The following is a 24,500-nucleotide window of genomic DNA, read 5'->3' as shown; positions in this document are numbered from 1 at the left end:
TTTACCTCTTCACAATACAAGATGGGGCCTATTGTTATGCAGGTAAAAAACATTTCATTACTTCTTTGACATTGACTCTGGAAACGGTCACATTTTCCGGCTTTGATAAGCCAATAGCTAGATGACGTACAAGAGCCTTTTGTCTGTCCTCCTCCTTGAAATGCTACAAATAACTTGTCAAGACTACTCCAAGCAACCGAGTGAAAAGTACCATCCGCATGCTGCTGTTCTTCCCTCCATTTGATGGGTCCTATTTTAAATCCTGCACTGAGCAGAAGTGGGACAGCTACAATCACAAAGACCACTGCCAATAGTATAACAATATGTAGCCAAATCAACAAACGGCTATGGAGTTTTATGGAGAAGATCCCCAATACAGGGATGTATTCAGCCAAGACCAGATATACAGGCTGTATAGGCTAGAGGAAATGTATTGTGTATACAATATACATACAATGTCTGTAGACAATAAAGTTTATAATATTGAGTTGCATTTGCACTCAATAAGTTGCACCCCACCCCCCTCCCTTACCAATAGCTTCCACCTGGTCAGTCTATGTCATGGAGGGAGCAGGTGTTCCTAATGTTTTGTCCACTCAGTGTAGTGTTACAATGATACACAGTGGGGAAGGTCAAGAGACACATATCTCTTTACGTGAATCTGCTGACGAAGGTGTTTGATAGGGCTGCGGCCACGTTGTCCAGCAACGGAACAATATAGATTGTCTGAATCTAAACCTGCTTCGTATTGAACCTGAGCGTTTACTCCTCCCGCGATGATGTCAAAACCAAACAGCCTATGTTTTTGTTTACATTTGTATTCTCTTCCAAACAGTCTGTGTTTATTTACAGCCAGCTTTGTCTCACCCGCTTCTCCACCAAAGTTTTGCATACAGCAGATGTCAGGACGGTTGGAGCAGAGTAACGGACACAACAAACACGACAGACAGACAATGCATGTTTACATTCCAAAGTCCATACGCTCTTACTACTGCAATCTAAGAACCACACTAGTAACCTGAAGAAAACAGTATGGTCAGGTCACTGTGGCCTGCTACTCGGTCATACTAGATTACGTGTCTGAGGCTTCTAATGGCCGAAAGACAGGTACATAATCTAATGCGCCTTGATTAAGTAGGACATGATTTGAAAGGAAGGAGCTCGCTGTTCGCTATGACAATGTACTTAACAACAAGACCCAGCAGAATCTAATGTTGAAATAAATTGATGAACTGATCTTTAGACTGAAATTTGAAAAAATACGATTCTCCAAAAACCATATGGTGTCAGTTTCTCTTTCGTAGCTAATAAAAATGACATAGTGCTGGGAGAAAATAGCCTAAATCTAAAACTAGTCGTAATAGCACACGACTCGACAAGATCCCTTTAATGAGGCGTAGTGCTGGACGGACGGAGAGCCACCAAGCCAAATGTGCCAGTCTAATGACAAGTGAATAAAGGGCTAAGCAACAGGGTTACGGTGAAATCAGATTACTACTGGGATTACAGGGGAAATGATTGGATGGGTTGGGGGCGGCTGGCTGGACAGAGCCTATATTAGAGTTGACAGGGGGGCTTGTTGTGTCTGTCAGTGTCCAGTGTTTAACTAAACAGCTGTAATACGATAATTGATGAAAAAGGGGTTTTCGGATCTGGGGGGATAGAAAATGGGAGGCGGGGGAGGGGTTACAACAAGCAACCTTAGGTGAGTGGGTAAGGGTGGAAAATAAATAAAAACTTAAGTCACAAAAAAAAAAAGACAGGAATAAAGAAAATAAGTTCTTTCAAGACAACAATAGTGCAAGCTTTCTCATTGGTCCAGTACTGATACTGGACTTTTGGATGTGCATAGCCTAGCCTATCTATCTCACTCAGTGATTAGTGACATTCTATGTACCAATAAGAACACAAGGAACATATTCCTCAGCGGTTAATGATTGGAAATCTAAAATAAGACAAACGCCTTCAAACATAAGAAGATGAATGACTCACCATGTCAAAGAAATATGATTGTATGAGTGCAAACTGCAAGTGTGAAAACAAAGACAGGCAGTGGAGATGAGTAAATCATTCATTGATCTAGGGAAATGTTGTGATACTAAAACAGCCATATAGAAAGGAGAAGAAATTAAGTAATTTATATTTGTCTGTCAGCAAGTATCATGTGGGTCTTGGATAAAGAGACACCTCATAAAGGGGGATGCGTAGAGAAATAAATCACAACTAGATCTCCTTATTCCCTGCAACGATCACCTTCCCTTTTACTGAAACACATTGCAAATGTATATACATTATCCTAATTATAGCCTATGTTATCCTTATAGCCTAACAAGCAGCTTCCCCATGAGTTCCGTTTCAGACGACCACCGGTTAGCAGACGGAAGTCATGAGGTGCAGGAATGGTGAGCACTGCAACCCACAGCACTGAGGCTTACAGAGCAGGCTCAGTGAAGAAGCTCTTTCCTCATTGGCTGAACAAGCGTGGAGTTAGGTGACGTGGGAGCCAATCGCGTGGCCCGTGGCTTCTTCTCCATAGCTATTAATATACAGGGGAGTCAGAGAGCCTACACACTCTGCCGGATGTCTACAATGGAGGCTGATGCACAGGATCTGTGCCATGGCCTGGGGAAAAGGAGATGATCCCCGACGGTGACATCATTGCAGATTCTGCGAAAAGCAGAAACGAGGTCAATGGGCTTCACTTGACAATAATAAATCAACTGTTTCAGGTTTGCAGCCCTACTTGGGCCCAAGTTTCCCCAGATGACCACTGTGACTGACCAGCTGGTTGACATACTGTAATTATTGTCTTTACGGAGAATCCCAATCAAAAGACAATTCAATGCCAATGTGTCTTTATATCTAGGATAATCAAACCGTTGCTTCATAAACAAAGATGACATTTGAGGATTTTGACCGATTTCGAAACTACCAAGAATCACAACAGGCAAATTGCTAGTGCTAAAATCAATGAGACGACTGTCACGTCTTGGCGACTGCAGGTCTGTTTTCAACCATAATGTTATTCCCCCCTCTGTGTTGAAGCATTGGCCCAGTTCTCTCTCATGCTCTGTGCACTACGCTGAAGGGTGGACTCCAGCAAGGTGGCAGGCATGGGCCCTATTGAGTGTTCTCTATGTGTCACACTACAGAGCAGATGATTATATAATGTCCTCCTCCGTACGTTCCCCCACATGCCTAATGGGGTCTGCAGCGTGTTGGCAGGCAAAGCCGCGACGGGTGCTAACCCTGCATTTTTTCTGTGCTCTCTCGCTCATGACAGAGGCACGAATGAGCGATAGCACACAACACCCAAACACTGTCCTCCATTACAGTGACGTTCTCTCATGTCAGCATATTCTTCATCACTCTATAATAACCCTGTCCCTTCCCATCTCCCCTAATCAATGGATTTAATAGACTACCTTCTTGATAAGCATATTTATTTTTTTGATAAGCATATTCATATTCTGTAAATAGCCCAGCCAACTACCTTATCCCCATATTGTTATTTATCTTCTTGCTCTTTTTCACGCCAGTATCTCTACTTGCACATCATCATCTGCACATCTGTCACTCCAGTGTTAACGCTAAATTGTAATTATTTTGCCTCTATGGCCTATTTATTGCCTTACCTCCTTAATCTTCTACATTTGCACACACTGTACATAGATGTTTCTATTGTGTTATTGACTGTACGTTTGTTTATGTGTAACTCTGTGTTTTTGTTTTTATTGCACTTCTTTGCTTTATCTTGGCCAGGTCGCAGTTGTAAATGAGAACTTGTTCTCAACTGGCCGACCTGGTTAAATAAAGGTGTTCTCAACTGGCCGACCTGGTTAAATAAAGGTGTTCTCAACTGGCCTACCTGGTTAAATAAAGGTGTTCTCAACTGGCCTACCTGGTTAAATAAAGGTGAAATAAATAAATAAAATATAAATATCTGTCAGAAAATGTGCAAGATAATTTGGAGTGAATTTCTGCCTTTTATCTATGTTGAAAATATATAATTAGTGAGTTCATTTTGAAACAGAAGTTTGCCTTATATTACCATGAGAACATGTAGAATTTCATGACAGTATCCACTATTAACAGTAACAATCGCCTGCAACAAAACAAGTAGGCCTACTCTTTTATGAGTCAGGCCCTACTGGGTTGGAAAATCTGATTACACTAGGGGCTGCACTTCTCCCAGTTACTGAAAACGAACACCATCCGGCTCTGATTTATGTGCAAAACATTTGTACGTCATTTACTGTTTACCGGATTTAAAACAAAATTAATAGGCTACTTGATGGCCAACAAAGGGATGGCCAACATAAGTCTCTACATTTAATGTCAGTTTCATTGAGTTATCTTTCCCCATAAGAGAATGCAAGGGAGTTCCACAATTTCCATTTCAAATGTCCACTCGCGAGTAATGAATAGTGAATTAGCCTACCTACAACTGGTAAAAAGTTCACAGTGTGTGCTGCTCGGTCTCCTCTCACTCATGTGTGTCAGCCAATAGTGGACAATGCTGCAGTGCTCTCTCAACACACACCTCTCCGGCCCTCCACACCACTCACTCAGCAACAGCCGGCCTCACTGCCTGAGTCAGCAGCAGCAGGTCACAGTGAAATATATATAAAAGAGAAATGCCATGCCGGCCACAGTGAAACTTAGTAGCCCAATAACCTGCAACCCGTGACCAATAAATACATTTTCACCCGCGACATAGTTTTCAAAATAGGCAAATTGTAAGAAAACACGAACATGGCAACCCTGTCCCAGGAAGAGAAATTATACGCCATTGTTTTGTTTTGGTAAACGCTAGTAGTGATGGCACGCCCCCCAATAAGGCTCAACCAATCATCCGACGGATAATAGAGACTTTCCCTCCGCTATCCTACGAAAGGAAAGTTCGCATCCCGTATTGCGGTGGGAGGAGTGGCCCGGTGTCGGTCATGTCTTATAAACATCAAGTTCATTACAGTCCACGGAACACGTCGCGCATGGACTTGCTAGGTATTTGGTTTGCCGTCTTCGACGAGTTAACAGTTATATACAGGTTTGCAATGGTTTCTGTAAATATAATATAGGTTGCACAGTTGTATAAGGAAAAGAACATGGCTTAATGCGTCGGAATAAACGTCAAGATTAGAGCAAAAATGGCCCTAAAGTTTTCCTAATTCGAATTTTTACCTGAGTCAGAATTTACCGCAACGCTCTCTGAACTACCACCAACAGCGGTCTTTATTTAGACACAACAGTAGTCCTACTGTACACATTTGCAGTACTTTTATATCTAGATAGCTGTTCCAATAGTGGAGAATGGAGACAGGTAATTGTCGTATGAATGGCGGTGGTGGGCTTGACGGTATCGGTGGAGGCGGCGACAATTCCTCAAATGGTATGATCACGCTAGAGGACCTGGAATCTTTTTCGGAAGACCAGCTGTCAGATTCGGGCACTGGGAGTCTGGAAGAGGCGGGTGAGACGATCGAGGACGAAGAGCAACAAGACGGATTGCTGCGCTACTGGCAGGACGCCGCACGGGGACACCAAGTGGAAGTGCCTCGAGGTAAAGCATTTGGTATTACGCGCACACACACTCACTGTACATTTCAAATTGAGAAAGTAATACGGGTTTTGAATGGGCAATTCGCTTGTGACTTTGTATAGACAGTATAAACAAAACGGTTCACACTGGTTGTGACAACAAAGTGCAATCTTGGCTACTTTGTTTTTTATTTCTCGTTTCATCGATTGTTCTATTTTTTTGCGATTGAGATCAGATCAGCCAACCAGGTCGAACTAGAACTATTCAGGTAGTCGGGGTCTTCAGGGTGCCAGACATTGTCATTCGCTCACACAAACAAACTATACTTGTTTCACTAGTAGGCACCCAGTGACAATATTAAATCATTGTCGATCCCACAGTCGGTCAATGCTGACGGCTGTCAAAACAAACGGTTACAGTGCATTGTAGGTAATTGCTGTACACCAGCCAAGAAACTGCATACTGTCGTATCACACCGAGCGCAAATATTAGACACTTTCACACCAAGAGTGCAAACATGCATGTATACAGTGACTCATACGGTACTATCTTGGTTAGTCACAATGTGTACTCCAATTGATTTAACAGAATGTACTTAATTTAATGGAAATCCTAGGCTGTGAATAATGGTCTTAGTGACTGACGTGAGAATTAGGGGTTTCATGTATTTGTAGCCTCCTAAGATACATGTGCTTTCTTCTTTAACTGACTTGTCCGTGATGTCACTTTTTGTGGGTGACCCGACCAAATTCACATAGAAATGTGAGTTAGATCTGTCATTTTCATTGAAAGCCAGTCAAAGAAGCAGTAGATCTGTTATTTGTGCACTATTCTATTTGATGCTTCCTGTTAAGTTTAGTTTTTTGTGTCTTTTTTACTTTCGGTTTTGTACACCAGCTGAAAATACCAAGATTTTTGGTTATTGAAAATATTTCAGTGGCTTAATGGTACAATGATTGCTTGTTTTGTCACTTATGAAATTCGGGGAACTATTACAATTTTAGTAACTGGGAAATGGCAGAGCTTTTTCTTCATATTGCACCTTTTAAAGCCCCATTTACAACTCTGTTTATTTTTCTCCCTGTGGCTAGTAACGGTAGCATGGTGTCTGTTTAGCTAACATTCCACTCTGTCAAAAAAAAAATGAGTACAAAGACTGGATGATAACACCTGGGAAATCAAGACTTGTCAAAATGATCAATGTGGAAAAATCTGCACATCGGAATCAAAGATGTCATTCGCATCCCAATCTGTTGACCGATGCCAGTTTTATGTTACGTAGGGGTGCCCGGGGTGGCACAGCGATCTAAGGCACTGCATCTCAGTGCTAGAGGCGTCACTACAGACCCTGGTTCGATCCTGGGCTGTATCACAACCATTGCATAGGGCGGCGAACAATTGCCCCAGCGTCTTCCGGGTTAGGGCAGGGTTTTGCTGGGGTAGGGAGTCATTGTAAAATGAGAATTTCTCCTTAACTGTCTAGTTAAATAAAAAAAATTAAAAGTTGTCCACGAGAGATTCGAGGAAAACCAATTAAACTACAATGCAAGGGTAGTTGTGGACCCGTTTCCCATTACATGAGGAGCCTTGGTTACTATAAATGAACAGTGGTTATTTTAGAATGTAAATCTTGGTGGGGCAAAAAATATAAAAAGTGGGATGAATGCCAGCAAAGTCACTACACAATACATTAATTGCTCTATAACGGTGACAAACGGTGCCCACAAACGGGCCTACATAAAGCAGTCCCAACATCTTACCACTGCTACACCTGGCTATCAGCTGAGATTTGTCTGGCAGCGAAACAGTTCAATCAGCCTCATTTACTGCCTTTATAAAAAACATAGCTGATATGGCTGACTTGCTTAAACAAATGTGCTTTCTGACAATTGAGATGTACAAACTATGGCATAAGGGGCTGACAAGTGGATAAAAGGCAATCCGTAATTTTGATTAAGACATTAATGGGCGAGCCAGGACGGATGCAGTCAATGTAACTTTGTTCAGCACTTTTGAAATGAACAGCGACAGAATTCAGCACATGGGCCATTCTTAGTGTTTAGTGTTTAAAAAAAATAAATAAACTGTACACCAAGTCAGAACTGTAGAAATATTCAATGATTACATTTTTCAAAAAGAGGTTAAAGGCAGAGTCAGAAAACAGACAAACAAAATGTAATCAGGGTGAGGCACATGGGCTACTTACTAACAGCTTATTACACAACATACACTTATGCATTTTTTAATTTACCTTTACTTTACTGACTAGGCAAGTCAGTTAAGAACAAATTCTTATTTTCAATGACGGCCTAGTGGGTTAACTGCCTGTTCGGGGGCAGAACGACAGATTTGTACCTTGTCAGCTCGGGGGTTTGAACTTGCAACCTTCCGGTTACTAGTCCAACGCTCTAACCACTAGGCTACCCTGCCGCCCCAGTCCCTTTTGGACTCACCTTGTTGTGATGTGCTCACATGAACAGGAAGGTGGTGCCGCGGTCCTTCGTGGGCAAAATTTTGTCATTAAAGAAAGAAAGAGGCTGGATTTATAATTCTGATTTTGATTTTTTTTCTCAGTCTGAGCTCGTTTATTCCCAACTTCCCAGGTGCAATGCTTGCAGTTAGCCACTGTCACCGATTCCTTCCCAACTAGTTGTGTAATGTTTATGTCCAATGGTTGATGAGCACCGATACGTTTTATCTATAATTTCTCTTCATTATTTTTCTTCATATGACAAGGATTAAAAAGGATTTGCCAGTAGATTGTCGAATTGATTCATGATGATGACTGCTAGCTAAGATTTTGAAAGTAAAATGTTGATGTGATCTGTCCAATCAAAGCTACTGTAGATATGTGATTTGATGTCATTTTATCTGTTTTACCTTGAGCCTTCTTGGAAGGGCACTACTAATGTAACTCTGTGGCAGGAGCCAAAGGGCTTGAATTTTCGATGCCTACCCTTACTACTTGGCCGTGACGTAGTGTCACCATGAGTGACAGAACCCTAAGCCAATCACGGAACAACGCTCCTATTTTCTGCTGGCTTGCCCCACAAACCACTGAGCTAGGCTGAAACATCTGCATTTTGGAGCTGCCTTACACAAGAAAACAAAAGAGACCATATTTGTATGTGGCTTTATTAACTCCATTATATATATTTATTTATTTCAGAGCAGATGGGGATTGCCTGTTTTGCATGTTATTTTGGCATTAATGCAAGTCACATATCAGTTTGCAAACAAAGTAAAACAAAACAACAAAAAAAAAATATATATATATATACATGCAAAACAGGCAATCCCCATCTGCCCTAAATAACTTGTCGCCACTGTAAATGAACGACTGGATTATTACTTACAACCAGGGCCGGAATGATACTCGTTAGTATTGTAGCAGATTTCACTTCTTTAGGAAAACAGCCATAATGTTGGAAAAAAAACAATTATGTTGTCATCCAGAGTCACATTTATTTTCCAAGCCCTAGTTTTTTTTAAAGGACAATAGGGTTTGGTCTGCTTCGTGTTTTACATTTTTTTTGCGATACTGGTATTGCCACAGCCCTACTTTAAACACTAACTGAAAGCATAAACAATTGAAATATTGAACTTACTCCCTCGTTAAAGGAAATAAATATTGAAAGCAATGTTTCAGGCTCTGTAAATAGCTTAACTGTTTCCTACCCTACCTCTGGGGGAAAATTATAACCTATACATTCCAGAATACGGAATCGGCTGAAAAATGACATTCAAAACCCCCAGGTTAAAATAAGACACTTATGTTTAAAATTTTACCATGGAGAATGTGAATATTTTGGCCTGAATTTAAAGCCCCTGCCCGAGGTTAACAAGAGGCAACACTGAGTAAGGCTAGAATGCAGATTGCAGCGGACTGAATGTACATACACGTACAGTCTGGCTGGCTGGTTGAACTGCGACCAGATTTGCACCCAGAATGCCTCTGCCCGGTGCAGAGTGGAAACGGAGGCCAGTTGTACCTGACCTAATTCTAGGGCCTCTGGAATGCAGACTGGGTGTGCATCAGGCGGCCAGCCGCAGCAGAGGACTGAAAAAGGTACACCCAGACTGTGTTGTCTATGCAGCTGTCCCCAGAGTAAAGTCTCAACCTCTGAGCCTTACTAGTACTAATGGTGTTCAAGAAACTGAACAAAAATATATATGCAACATGTAAAGTGTTGGTCCCATGTTTCATGAGCTGAAATAAAAGATCCCCAAATTTCCAAAAAGCTTATTTCTCTCAAATGTTGGCCACAAATTTGTTTACATCCCTGATAGTGAGCATTTTTCCTTTGCCAAAATAATCCATCCACCTGACAGGTGTGGCATATCAAAAAGCTGATTAACCAGCATGATCATTACACAGATGCACCTTGTGCTGGGGACAATAGAAGGACTCTCTAAAATGTGCAGTTTTGTCACACAACACAATGCCAGATGTCTGAGGTTTTGAGGCAGCATGCAATTGGTATGCTGACTGCAGGAATGTCCACCAGAGCTGTTGCCAGAGAATTTAATGTTAATTCTCAACCATAAGCCACCTCTGTTGTTTTAGAGAATTTGGCAGTACATCCAACCAGCCTCACAACCGCAGACCACTTGTAACTGCACCAGCCCAGTACCTTGACATCCAGCATCTTCACCTGTGGGATCATCTGAGACCAGCCACCCAGATAGCTGATGAAAACTGCAGGTTTGCAAAACGTAAGAATTTCTGCGCAAACTGTCAGAAACCATCACCGGGAAGATCATCTGCGTGCTCGTCATCCTCACCAAGGTCTTGACTGCAGTTCGGTGTCGTAACCGACTTCAGTGGGCAAATGCTCACCTTCGATGGCCGCTGGAGAAGTGTGCTCTTCACAGATTAATCCTGGTTTCAACTGTACCTGGCAGACAGCGTATATGGCATTGTGTGGGTGAAGGGTTTGCTGTTCACAACTTTGACATCAGTGTCCCATTGTGGTGGTGGGGTTTTGGTATGGGTAGGCATAAGCTACGGACAACTAACAATTAGCATTTTATCTATGGCAATTTGAATGCACAGAGATACCGTGATGAGATCCTGAGGGCCATTGGTACGACAATCATCTGCTTCATCACCTCATGATTCAACATGATAATGCACAGACCTATGTCACAAGGATCTGTACACAATTCCTGGAAGCTGAAAATGTCCCAACGAGTATTGCAATACTGGTTTCGTCCCAGCCCTAGTTCTAAGCACCATAATTAATTAATTTATAGTAACCCATGTAAATGGGAAATTTAATGTCACCCATTGAGCATGTTTGGAATGCTCTGGATTGAGTTCCCACCAATATTCAGCAACTTCACACAGCCATTGAAGAGGAGTGGGACAACAATTCACAGGCCACAATGAACAGTCAGATCAACTCTATGTGACGGAGATGTGTATAAAAGGCAAATGGTCCCAACAGACACTGACAGGTTTCTCATTCACACCCCCTACCTGTTATTTTTGTAAGTACGTGACCAACGGATGCATGTCTGTATTCCCAGCGATGTGAAATTCATAGATTAGGGCCTAATTTATTTAAATTGACTGATTTCCTTATGAACTGTAACTCTGAAATATTTGAAATTGTTGCGTTTTATATTTTTTGTTCAGTGTAGATAGTAGGTTTTCGCTGGAGTCCAGTATGTTCAGCAGGACACACTAGTAAAACATTTGGTTGTTATTGGACAAATCCACAGCACCTCCCTAGTTGAGTTGAAGTAGGCTAGTGTCAGAGCCACAGGGTAGAAATTAATGCTATTTTGGTTGGTGTAGGCTGCTGAACATTGAGTGACAGGGACTGATGAATGATGTTCTAGGGTATGCTGCTTAATGAGTTCTGGTTAGACTGGGTCTGGGGCTCCCGCTTGTTCCCTCTCTCTTCTCAGACTAACTAATTGCATGGAGCCATCATTGGGGCATTCTGACTCAACGGATTAGCTATAGCTTAGCCTGCTCTGTTTGAGGGAAAGCTTGGGCTAATAAATCCGGTCCTAAAATACTGTGTTGGTTAACCTCTTTGCTCACCCTCCCTGCCTCTCGTGGGCTGTGAAGCAAGGTTCAAGGTTTAGTTAATTTAGTACCATCGCCTTGTGTCCATTGTCACTACCACCCAAGTACAACACGGACTGTGGCCATTGTCACTACCGCCCTAGCGAAACACTGACTGCATTTTGATTTGCTCAACTTTACACCTACAAAGTGAAATATTATGCTTATTGACCTTTCTGATTAAAGGTTAGGCTATATACCGTTTTAGGCTATATCCTAGCACTAGTATGTGATCAAGCCCTCTTCATACATTTCCATGGTAACAGAGTGACAATGACTCAGATTTTTCGCTTTAAAATACACTACCGGCCAAAGGTTTTAGAATGCCTACTCATTCAAGGGTTTTTCTTTATTTTTACTATTTTCAGCACTATGAAATAACACATGGAATCATGTAGTAACCAAAAAAAGTGTTAAACAAATTAAAATATGAGATTCTTCAATTAGCCACCATTTGCCTTGTTGAAAGCTTTGCACACTCTTGGCATTCTCTCAACCAGCTTCATGAATGCTTTCCCAACAGTCTTGAAGGAGCTCCCACATATGCTGAGCACTTGTTGGCAGCTTTACCATCACTCTCCGGTCCGACTCATCCCAAACCATCTCAATTTGGTTGAGGTCGGGGAATTGTGGAGGCCAGGTCATCTGATGCAGCACTCCATCACTCTCCTTCTTGGTCAAATAGCCCTTACACAGCCTGGAGGTGTGTTGGGTCATTGTCCTGTTGAAAAACAAATGATAGTCCTACTAGGCCCAAACCAGATGAGATGGCGTACCACAGCATTCTGCAGCGATAGCCATGCTGGTTAAGTGTACTTTGAATTCTAAATAAATCCCAGACCGTGTCACCAGCAAAGCACCCCCACACCATAACACCTCCTTCTCTGAGCTTCACGGTGGGAAAGACACATGCAGAGATCATCCGTTCATGTTCATTGGTGTCCTTTTAGTAGTGGTTTCTTTACAGCAATTCGACCATGAAGGCCCGACTCACACCACCGCTCTGAACAAGTGACGTTGAGATGTGTTTGTTACTTGAACTCTGAAGCATGTATTTGGGCTGAAATTTCTGAGGCTGGTAACTTAAATGAATGTATTCTCTGCAGCAGTGGTAACTCTGGGTCTTCCTGTGGCGGTCCTCATGAGAGCCAGTTTCATCATAGCGCTTGATGGTTTTTGAAACCGCACTTGAAGAATGTTTCAAAGTGCTTGAAATTTTCCATATTGACTGACCTTCATGTCGTAAGGTAATGATGGATTGTCGGTTGTCTTTGCTTATTTGAGCTGTTCGTGCCATAATATGGACTTGGTCTTTTACCAAAAAGGGCTATATTCTGTATTCCACCCCTAACTTGTCACAACACAACTGATTGGCTCCAATGCATTAATTTGTGAAATTTCTTTCCTTCTTAACTTAAGGCACACCTGTTAATTGAAATGCATTCCAGGGGACTACCTCATGAAGCTGGTTGAGAGAATACTGAGAGTGTGCAAAGCTGTCAAAGGCAAATAGTGGCTATTGGAACAATATAACATATTTTAACACTTTTTGGTTACTACATGTTTCCATAAGTGTTATTTCATAGTTAGGTCTTCACTATTATTCTACAATGTAGAAAATAGAAGTACAAATAAATGTGTTTTTGAATGAGGTGTCCAAACTTTTGATCAAAAACCAATGATTGCAAAGTCAAACAAACCATACAAATCTATGCACAAGGACTACTTGTAACAATTTCCACTGAAAAGTTTACAACAAACATTTACTTGAACCGTAATGGCAAAAAACTTTGTGTCCGAGTCTGTCACTCTTATTGTGGAATTGTCCTAATCTGATAGTGTGAATAATCCCTCTAAATCCCTATTGTGCTGCTTTCAATTAGGCTGGTTACAATTCTTACAGTAAATAATAAGCATTTTAATATAGCCCTGATAGTAGAATATTCAGGTGTCGATGGCACCGTCAGCTCCGATAAGCCAGTACAAGGGTGCATGTAGCATACCTCAACTTCAGGCTCCATAAACAGACCAACGTCAGCCATAATAAAAATGGGCCATCTAGATGTGGATTTCCCTAGAGCCATTGTTAGTTGTTATGTTGACATTCCGATCTGATCCCAAGAACTTAGTACGACTCAGCAATTGGACAAACAATGCATCAACAAATACACAAAACAGCACTTGAATCATTTGTCTAGACATTTAGCAATGGTGCTAATCCCCAGATATATCTGGTCTGCTAGTCTTCTGTTTTGCAAGAATGTTCTGACTACTCTAAGATGTGTAAATAATAATCTCAGATTTTGAGTTAGTTTCTTATCCCCTCATGGGCTGGAGGTTTGACACCCTGTAGGTCATATGTTCAGCACCCCTGCCCTAGATCCAGGCTAGTGAGACTGAGTCAGATACTGATGGTAGTATAGTGCAGGAGTACTCCAGTACTATTTGAGAAGGTCCGGTCGCACAAATTTCCTAGGTGGCAAAGGTCCAAATGGGTAATGTAATTTATCGGCCTAGTAACAAACCCCCACCTTGCAACCCATGTTACCGTTTTAAGTTAATTTCCTGCAATTCTATGCATTTTTATGTGTGTTTATATGATACCAGAGGTTGAAACTTGACCAAGTGTAAATAAAATAAGATAAAAAAATAAAAAAAATGGTACTATGGTTTCCCATCCTTGGATTCCAGGGTATTTGTAATAACTATTATTCATACATTCATAATGGCTCTGTTTGGTATCAGTGTGGGTAATGCCTACTGCAGCCAGAAATGGACATGGTGTGACCGACTAAATAGCAGGGCCAGAGGAGAACCGATATTTGTCCAGTTGGTATTCAATGCCAAGGAAGTATAGCCTACATTCATTAGTAGTCCTGCTGAATGGGAGAGGTGGGCAGCTAGAGAACAAAGCCCCTTGACGACAGATATAACGGGGAGGAAAGTCAATGGAATTTGTCATTATTAAAATTGAAGAGGTGAAGTTGTTGCTTGCTGTGTTTACAGAGAAATAGTGCAGTAGAGTAATTTCATGGCATACTGTTGGCTGTGTGTGTCTACCTTGGGCAGCTTGGCATCCCTCCCCTCTACCAGAGTGACATTTATGAGCACTGACAAACTGGCACTGTGCCCTGGCTGACATGACAAAGCCTTTCTCACGCCATCGCCAGGAGAAGCTGGCTAGTCATGAGTTATTGGAGGAGCTGTAACACTATGTATAGTCTTTAGACTGAACACTATCGTCTATCGACTGCAAGAGGAAACCAAGACTTCTTGTACTTCAGCCATGCCACAGGGGTCTACATTTGCCTTGACTAGTTTGACCTCTATTAGGCAGGTTGGAAGATAATACCAGTTTTTCCTGAATCTATAGAGCCCAAGTCAGAAAATGTAAGAACATATTGTTTAGTTAGTAGGACTAAAGCATTGTCAACAAGCATACAACCGGGTAGACTGACATGTTGTTGTACTTGAAGGTAGGGTCGCAGAATTCCCCAAACCTGTGAGGTTTCCAGACTACGGCGACCCTACCTGAACCTCTTGATTTAACTCAATAGAAATTAACCCATTATTTTTGTTTTTCTCACCAAAACAGACATGGCTGAGCCCATCCAGCAGATTACCAGCAACAACAATGGCCAACACGACCGGGAGCACGTGCCCTTCACCCTCATCGCGCGTAAGGAAAAGGCAAGTCTATGATGGACTCATTCACCAACGAACCAATGTCTACTCTGCCGGCCACGCAACAAGACGTTGGGCGGAATACCGTATCTCGGGGTATTTTGGAATACCAACGTAATGATTTTCATTATCTAGGATGTGCCAAGTAAATGCTCTGCATTTGGTTTACTAACTTGCTAGCTTGCAATTTAAAGCTTCTTGGTTACAGCAGAGCCGGATCAATCCTCTCCTGTAATCAAGATTCCTACTGTCTAATATTTGTTTTTTTGTGTGCAGCAAACTGAGTAACCTTTTGAGAAAGTTGTCAAACTTTATGAGCTGGGTTAGACAACCTTGCAATTTGTTCGCTTGTTAGCATTTAGCTAGCATCTGCTATGGGAATTCCTTAGTACTTTGTTAGCATAATTGTTCATTTTTAGATTGGAACAAAAATGGCAGCCCTTGTGTTATACCGTATAAAAAAAAATCTGGATACCACCCAACCCTTACTAAGACTCATTGTAAAATGTGTGGTCCTATTCGCTTAATTCACACACCACAACACGTCACTTCCGGCTGCACTAAAATGAGGCTAGTGGGGGAAACCGAGACCAGAAACCTAGGCAACACAGTCAAACATGTCATACTGCTGCGTCCCTGGATGTAACTCCTACAAAGGAGGGAGTCATGTCGAATGAACTTTCCACTGTTTCCACAAAGATCCTGCGCTACAACGCCAATGGGTGGCGAAAAATAAAATTGATGTCGGGACACACTTTGAAGGTAAGATTGTTAACGTTGCTGCTTAGCTAGCTAGCCAGCTAGGCTAACACTGCCACCAGTTAGCTGAGAATGTCTAACGATGGCCAACTTAGTAGCTAGCTTTGCATCTTACCAATATAGCTAGTTCTGATGCTTGACAACTGCAGTGGATTAATATTTCAAAGCACTTTGTGGACTCATTTTAAAATACAATATGTGGGAAACTCATTCCAAGGGAGCAGGTTGTGCAGACTGTGTTAACCTGGAAGTCCACTCCAAAGCCTGGTAGGAGGACCATCATCAGAAAAGCTGCATGGTAGGCCTATCTAGCGTATGTTTACCCCGAAACTAGGTAGACTTCTTAATCAACCGTAATGTATTTTTCCTGTGTTGCCCGTCATGGCAGGGAGGCAGATGAGCTAAGGTAGTTGTCTATTATGACATGCATCTTTTCTGTAATTTTTCAATAGTTCATTGTCGATTTATGTAACCTAACCTTATATATATGCGCATTGACTCACTGGATGAGGGCCCGGCTTGCCAAATCATGCTCAGGTATAGACTTGCTATCTGAACTTCATTAGTGTTTTTCGTGGGTTTGAGGTATTTGGTTTAACCTGTCAAGTTCCCAATTACAATCTTTCACAATGAATACTCAGTTTCTGCCCTGTCTACTCTATTAACTTGCATGGACTGTATGTAGAGTTTGTCAGAGTTTCACTAACAGAAAAGGAACTCCCAAGTATTAATTTGCATGGCCTGTATTTGGAATAGAAGCTGTAGAGCTGATAGTATTCATTTTAAAAGCATTTTTGCCTTTTCACCTTGCAGTTCTGGCGATGAGGTGGAGGCAAGCATACCCTAACCATCCGTTACGATCAGAATCCTCTGCCTGTGGCGGAGCCGCTTGAAGAGGCACGCAAACCAGTTCCTCCTGCAACTCTTCTAGTGTGACAACAAGAAAGTCATGTTTTTTTTTACACTGGATTTAGGGTCTACCTTACTCTAAAAGCAGAAACAGATTAACACACACGTAGACTTGGCTTTAGAGCTTAACCTTAACGGATCAGTGTTTTCTCTTTCTGTGCTGTGTTAAACTGGGCTTCCTTAAACTGGAGTTAGCTGTTTGTTTCAATGCATCACAGTCCAGGAGGATGCGTGTCACCTGGGTGAACAACTTTTTTTCACCCTTTTCTTTTAACTTCATTTTAGGATCCCTTTCAGTTTGGCCTCCAAGGGGAACTGTTCATGAGCTGATGTCCCTTTGTTTCAGGAACACATTTCCATATACCAGAGTAATACTGGACTGTACTGAAATGCATGTGCAAAGGCCTAGCTCAGAAACACTAACTATACTGAACAAAAATATAAACGCAACACATTTTTTTTAAAACTGAGTTACAGTTCATATTAATATAATCATTAGGCCCGAATCTATGAATTTCCCATGACATCTATGCAGCTGTTGGTCACAGATATATAAAAAAAAAAATGGGCCTCAGGATCTCGTCACGGAATTTTTGTGCATTCAATTGTCATCGATTTAAAATGCATTTGTGTTCGTTGTCTGGAGCTTATGCCTTCCCATACCTTAACCCTCGCCCACACAATGCCATACACGTGGTCTGCCGTTGTGAAGCCAGTTGGACACGCTGGCAAATTCTCTAAAACGACGTTGGAGGTGACTTATGGTGGAGAAATGTAACATTAAATTCTCTGGCAACAGCTCTGGTGGATATTCCTGCAGTCAGCATGCCAATTGCACGCTCACTCAACTCGACATCTGTGGCATTATGTTGTGACAAAACTGCACATTTTAGAGTGGCCTTTTATTCTCTACAGCACAAAATGCACCTGTGTTCATGCTGTTTTGCTTGTTAGCAAACTTCATACAGGGTCAAAATCAGACAAGGACATCACTAGACAGTCAGGGATTATTCCTCTTCTGGAGGGAGATGATGGCCAATAAAAACTTCCTTATTAAGGACCTTCTGTCGAGTATTAAGGCGTCTTTGTTAATCCCACCATTTTTTTTAGGCCCAAACTGGGCATTTTAGCCAAGGTGATAATCTAGCCCTGGATCATGACTCCCGATCCATTACATTGGACGAAGGCGTCTTCTGTACAGGGGAGTTTTGTTAAGAGCCCCGACGCTCGGTCTCAACATTAACATGCATCAGTTGCAGGATGGTTTTGGAAGCATAAGGACCTTCTCTAACTTATCAGCGACAGATCGGTTTCAAAAAAACAAAAGGTTACATTGATACACCTCTTTTTTTATAGAGTTCCCACACAGCCATATCTCCATGTTACAGTGTGTGTTTACGGAAGACAGAGGGACCACCTGTGCAAATTAGCTATCTAGCATGCTCCGAACACTTGTGTAACTGAAGAAGGCCGGCAGAAAGGCGTTACTGTCTGCTGAAACTGTGATCACGTCAGTTAAAACAGTAAGTGTAATATTTATGAAAGTAGAGGGCATTGTTTCTAGAACCGTATCGCAATTTGGAATCAATTTATTTTTAGATGGAGTGTTTGTCTGTTTTGGCTCCCAGAGCCAGTCTACCTCTGAAGATCCTTTTGGTCCTTAATAAATCTTCTGAAGGATCGGCGTTCCGTCAACAGGACAGTTGTAAATCATGCACAAATGTCGGTACACGTAAGTCTTATATCGGCTGAAAGCTTAAATTATTGTTAATATAACTGCACTGTCCAATTTACAGTAGCTATTACTGCGAAAAAATGCCATGCTATTGTTTGAGAGCTCCTAACAAAACACATTAATGCGATAGGTTTGATAAATTCACCTCTGAAGGTGAAATGTGTACTTACATTCTGAAATCTTGCTCTGGTTTATCATCTAAAGGGTCCCAGAGATAACCTGAAGGTCCATATAGCATGCATGTTTGATTTTGTATTTCCACTCGTTCAATTTGCAAAGAAAATAATAAATCTCACCCTAAACGTTGTTTCAACGAGTCTAATCACGTTTATTCCTCAGAGATCCTAGAAGGTAACAAGACTTCACTATTTTTAATTAGGGGTGTAGCATGTCCTATAGCACACCATATTTGGTCAGAGAGCGACGCCTTCATGGCACGCTGATGACGCGGGCGGCCATTACTTGAACGACTGTATCCTCGTCAAACAAAGCTAGCTAGATAGCCAATGAGCTGGGCTTTACGGGAGTGTCCGGAAACCATGTATATGTCGTAAAATGTAGCTACTAACCTTGTAGGACAGCATTCCTTTTCATGTTGGACAAAAATTCAAAGGATATTCAGAGTTATGAAAACTGGTTGATTTGTAAATTTTGAACTTATAATACTGGAAATGCTAAATCAAAGTCCAAGTATACAGATTTGACGATATTCTTGCAGAAAAATGGAATATGAATGCGACTGTCTCCTTCACGATTTGCCCAAATGTACCTGGGGACTTCCCACAAAGTCTTGTTGTTCACTCATAAGTCAAGTTAGTCATCTGAAATTTTGCACATACCCTGCTATCGGAATTACAACCAGACTGTTGGCTAGAATTATGACCTTTCTCTTGCATTACAAAGATGGTGGTAGAATAGGACCGTTTTTCTTTTTTTTTTCTTCTACCAGATCTATTGTGTTTGTTATTCTCCTACATTCAATTCAAATTTCCACAAACTTCAAAGTGTTTCCTTTCAAATGGTATCAAGAATATGCATATCCTTGCTTCAGGGCCTGAGCTACAGGCAGTTAGATTTGGGTCATTTAGGTTGAAAATTGGGAAAAAAGGAGGCTATCCCTAAGGAGTATTGTAATGGTAGGCTCCTTGAGAGTACATCTTGGGCTAGGGATAATCTAAAAAAAATTACATTTTATAAACGTTTACATACAAAAAAAATCAAAATGTACAATAAACTATGATAAATTCATACTGCATAGCTGTTCTTTTTACTTACATAGAGCTAATATGAAATGCTGGAAAAAGAAAAATCGGCCAACTCGCGTTTCATCTTTCCCCACTTGTCTGCATGTAAAGTTTCTCTCCAGCTGATAGTTGTTGCACATCAAAGTCACACAATTTGGTTCCTGTGATACCCATTTGATAGTGGTAATTGCGATTTTATGTTTCAAGGAGAAAGCACCATCTGCATTTGAAGTGAGGTATGGACAACCCTCGTAGCTGTTCTGATCTGGCCATTAAAATAAAAAAATAGGACATGAGAAGGAGTATGATAATGATGCTTTCCTCCACCGCCTATACATAAAGGTTGATGGTAATGAAGGGGATGACTAAAATGGCAACTTAATTGTGTCATCTGAGAACTGATTACGTTCCGTATTTTCCCCGAGGACTGAATACCACTTTTGTGGTTTAAAATCCTGGTCGCAGCGCCAACGCATTTCCACTGTCACTGACAGCTGTTTCTGTTGAGACCTGACACCAAGGCTGACTAGTTGTGTTTACAATGTGATGAAAGCTGATATGACTGCGATTGCCATTTTATTTTGGATGGGGAAGAGGCAATCCCCTCAGCCAATTCAATAAGCCTCCTAGTCACTTTTTTTTTTTTTAATGGTCTGATTGGCTTTCCTCAAGTTAGGGTTTGGCTGGAGTGTTAAACAAAGGAGAGATGTGTTATCTTTTAATGTCTGTGTCAATCAACAAATCCCAGACCCATCAGTAGAGTTGAAAATGTGATGGAAACCCATTTTAAACTTGTATTTGGTACATGGGAATTTAACATCACGCACAGCCTTTTATCTGCAAAAAAATAATGTTTGATGGAAACATCCCTGGGGGGAAATGCTCATTTTATGTAGATTTTACAATATTTGCATGAAATTCTGTCGCTAACTGAATGGAAACCTAGCTACTGACGACTGAATCTATTAACATGCTGAAACAAAGTGTTGTTACACTGCATTAGGCGTTATTAAGTGTTTAGGTAGTGACCCAGTGCTCTGTTTGTGTGTACACAGTGTGGAGACATGCTCTATGAGAAGAGACACTATGAGAAGGCCCACTGGGCGTGTATCACAGTTCATGAGGACACCTACGAGCAGAGCATCTGTTACGGCTTCATGAAGCTCATGAGATACATCTGCCAGCAGAACTCCTCAGGTGAGCCCAAAGCAGCCTTCATCGGAGTCATTGGGCCTATATCCTTCTAACATTATCCTTATGTAACAGTATAACTTTAGACCGTCCCCTCGCCCATACCCGGGCGCGAACCAGGGACCCTCTGCACACATCAACAACAGTCACCCACGAAGCATCGTTACCCATCGCTCCACAAAAGCCGCGGCCCTTGCAGAGCAAGGGGAACCACTACTTCAAGGTTTCAGAGCAAGTGACGTCACCGATTGAAACGCTATTTAGCGCGCACCGCTAACTAAGCTAGCCGTTTCACATCCGTTACATTTAGCCAAGTCTAGTTCAGACGCCTGACTCTTGGTTGTCCATGTCCTGTCCTTAGGTAGCTATCTGGGTATGACCATCCCTATCCTGACTGTGATCCGTACGGATGAGAACCACTCTGTCTTATCCAGGGACGTCACTGTGGCCTACTACCTGCCCACAGAATACCAAGTCCAGCCACCCCTGCCTTCTGACACTGAAATAAGCATTGAGGAATGGCCTGCCACCATTGTATACACAAGGTAGGAGTTTGGATTTTTTTTTTTTATGGCAATACAATATGAAAGTATAAACTTTTTAAATTGTAATCATTACTGGAACCACTGTCAGTTTGAGGCATAAACAAGTTCAGTTTCTAGTAAAACAAGTGAATTTCACTTTTTTCGGCCTACAGTTAGTCAAGAAGTTAGCTTGCTGGTTTTCGGGAACCCAGAACCAAATTTCATGTACGTAACTAGCTAGCTACTTGATTGGATACAAACATTAAGTCAGTCACATGAGGCTATTTAGCTAAAGTTAATGACATTATTTCAGTCGGTTAGCCACTAATACTTTTATGCTAGCCACCATGTTGATGCATCCTTCTTCCAAAAATGATAGTGGCTGCAGTTTTGTTTTAATTTAGCATATTGTTTTGGACAATCTCAAATCGAGTCTATTCAAAAGCCTAGTGAATTTACATAGCAGAATGAGAGTAAGGAAGTTATAATGACTCCAGTGTTAGACCTGCACCTGCAAACGCACACCTCCCTTACTTGAAATCAAATCTCATTTGATTCCTATGTGCCCTGTGTTCTAACCTCCAGGTCCTTCACTGGCGCCACAAACGAGGTGACCATCATTAATGAGATCAGCGCCATGGCGGAAATGCTGGACTCCCCTGCCATGCATGTGAATGACTCGTTCATCGTGGCCGGCTACACCAACCCTGCGGTGGCGAACCGACAGAATGAGATTTGGTTCCTGGAGCGGCCTTGAGGGTCAGCCTAACCTTGGCCCATCCTCCTAAACCTGACCCACCCAACACCCCCGTCCTCATCCTATCCTACTGATTCACCCCTTCCTGTTCTAGAGAGAAGAGACTTAGGGGCTTTGCTGAAAAGGGCCCTTATTACTAGTCCTGTGCGAGGCTGCATCCTTTGGGTCCATGAACACCTTTACGATAGGGTATCTAGATTAGATATTTTACTCTGCTGTTTTCCTCACATAGTTGGGGCTTGACATTCACTTATTTTAGTCACTTGTCATTCGGACAAGTAGGACAGATTTTTCATTTTACTTGTCCCCCCAAAAAATAATGGGCCGCAACACTATTTTTTACATCATTGTATGATGAAAGGAACCACTTTACAAAATAAAATGGAGAATCAGACAAAAAATGTAGGAAACCATCTATCTATTGGCTTCTTTGCCTGTCTCAAAATACAACACTGCCCCTTTTAAGGCTCTCCTGGAGGATAGTTGGCCACCCTTAGCCTATAAAATATTGCAACGTTACAACTACAACCAAATACTTTGTCTTCGTAAAAATAATTCCCTTTGCCAATAAGGTAGACTACGTCAAAGCAAAGTAACTAACAAATGTGGGATATCTTTTGACTGCGTGCGAGTTATTTGTCAATGAGGCTATTCTAATAATATTTTGAACGTTGTCAGAATGACATGGCCAATGTTTAATAGAGGTGGGAATCCCAGCTCACCAACTGTCAGATGTATTTCTCAACTCACAATGTTGAGCGCTTGATAGGTTTTACAACAGGGTTAAGTAGCATTGCTTTACTAATGCACCCGTTCATCAATGTTGCACTGGAGTGCCGGTGACATGACATTAATGCACGCTGAATAGTTAGTTACAGAAAACTAGCCAGGCTAAACAAGATGTTTTGAATTGGCTATGTAGTTTTAGTCTGTCTGTCATTATTAAAGGTTACCTCGCTGCTATAATGTCTGTCTGTCCATGGGCCTGCTCACACACGCAGGTGATTCACACACCATGACTTTTCCAGGATTTTAATGACCGTACCCTGTTTGCTGACCAAAATGAGCTATAACTGGGTAAAAAATTAAAAATAAACTAGCAAGGAATATCAACAAATGTGCACACGCTCGTGCCTGTCAATGCAATACAATTCTACTCAGATGCGAACAGTGCAAAACATCGCATACGGGAGACACTTGTTTGATAGTGATTTTTGTGATATTTTTTTTACTTGTCCATTCGAACAACAAATCTATATTCTGCTTGCCCAACTTTTTATTTTACTTGTCTCGGACAAGCGTTAATGTTGAGCCCTGATAGTCTTGACGACCTCCGAAGGGTGAGGAGTCATGTGACGTTTACTTGATGTTTTGTGAGAAGTGGATGGATATTAGAGCCATGCCTTTAGAGAGTTGGGCCAACTGTTAGGTTGTAAAATATCTTTCTAATTCTAGATATTCAGTGACATAGCGTTGTTTAAATATTCCCCATGTCATGTGAATGGGGACAGCTAACATGGCTGCCATAGAATGTCGAATATTGTTCTAAATTCTAGACAGTGACATGGTGTTTAAATATTCCCCATGTCATGTGAATGGGGACAGCTAACATGGCTGCCATAGAATGTTGAATATTGTTCTAAATTCTAGACAGTGACATGGTGTTTAGATATTCCCCATGTCATTTGAATGGGGACAGCTAACATGGCTGCCATAGAATGTCGAATATTGTTCTAAATTCTAGACAGTGACATGGTGTTTAGATATTCCCCATGTCATGTGAATGGGGACAGCTAACATGTCTGCCATATAATGTTATAGTGTCATGTAAAGGCATCAATGCAGAAACCTCTATGCCCCATCTCTCTAAATACATGGTTCTGGTGGATCCTAGTTATTGCGCCAGTCACACTGTAAACCTTGAAGAACTGGAATCCTTACCAGGTTATTAACAATCCTGAACGATGACTGCTATTCCAGTCTGCTTTAGGGGGGGGGGGGGGGGGATAAGTGCAGTCTTCACCATGGTAACTACCACCGTTTAGACCATTTAATGCGATAGGAGGGTGGATTTAT

General features: G+C 41.6%; 1 protein-coding gene across 1 annotated transcript; it reads left to right on the top strand.

The window, feature by feature from the left end:
• The first annotated feature begins 4,791 nt into the window (after positions 1–4,791).
• Positions 4,792–23,387, top strand: LOC110498175 (heme-binding protein 1). Its single transcript, XM_021574784.3, has 5 exons — positions 4,792–5,563; positions 15,217–15,311; positions 21,008–21,149; positions 21,505–21,688; positions 22,253–23,387. Exons 1-5 carry the CDS (start codon positions 5,314–5,316, stop codon positions 22,422–22,424), a joined length of 843 nt encoding a protein of 280 aa, XP_021430459.1. The 5' UTR covers positions 4,792–5,313; the 3' UTR covers positions 22,425–23,387.
• The last annotated feature ends 1,113 nt before the right edge of the window (positions 23,388–24,500 follow it).

Source organism: Oncorhynchus mykiss, chromosome 19, assembly GCF_057628025.1.
Source record: "Oncorhynchus mykiss isolate SJ-2025 chromosome 19, ASM5762802v1, whole genome shotgun sequence".
In the NCBI taxonomy this organism is placed as follows: Eukaryota; Metazoa; Chordata; class Actinopteri; order Salmoniformes; family Salmonidae; genus Oncorhynchus; species Oncorhynchus mykiss.
Note: the sequence above shows the minus strand (reverse complement) of the source record. Positions and strands in the feature narration are given on the sequence as shown.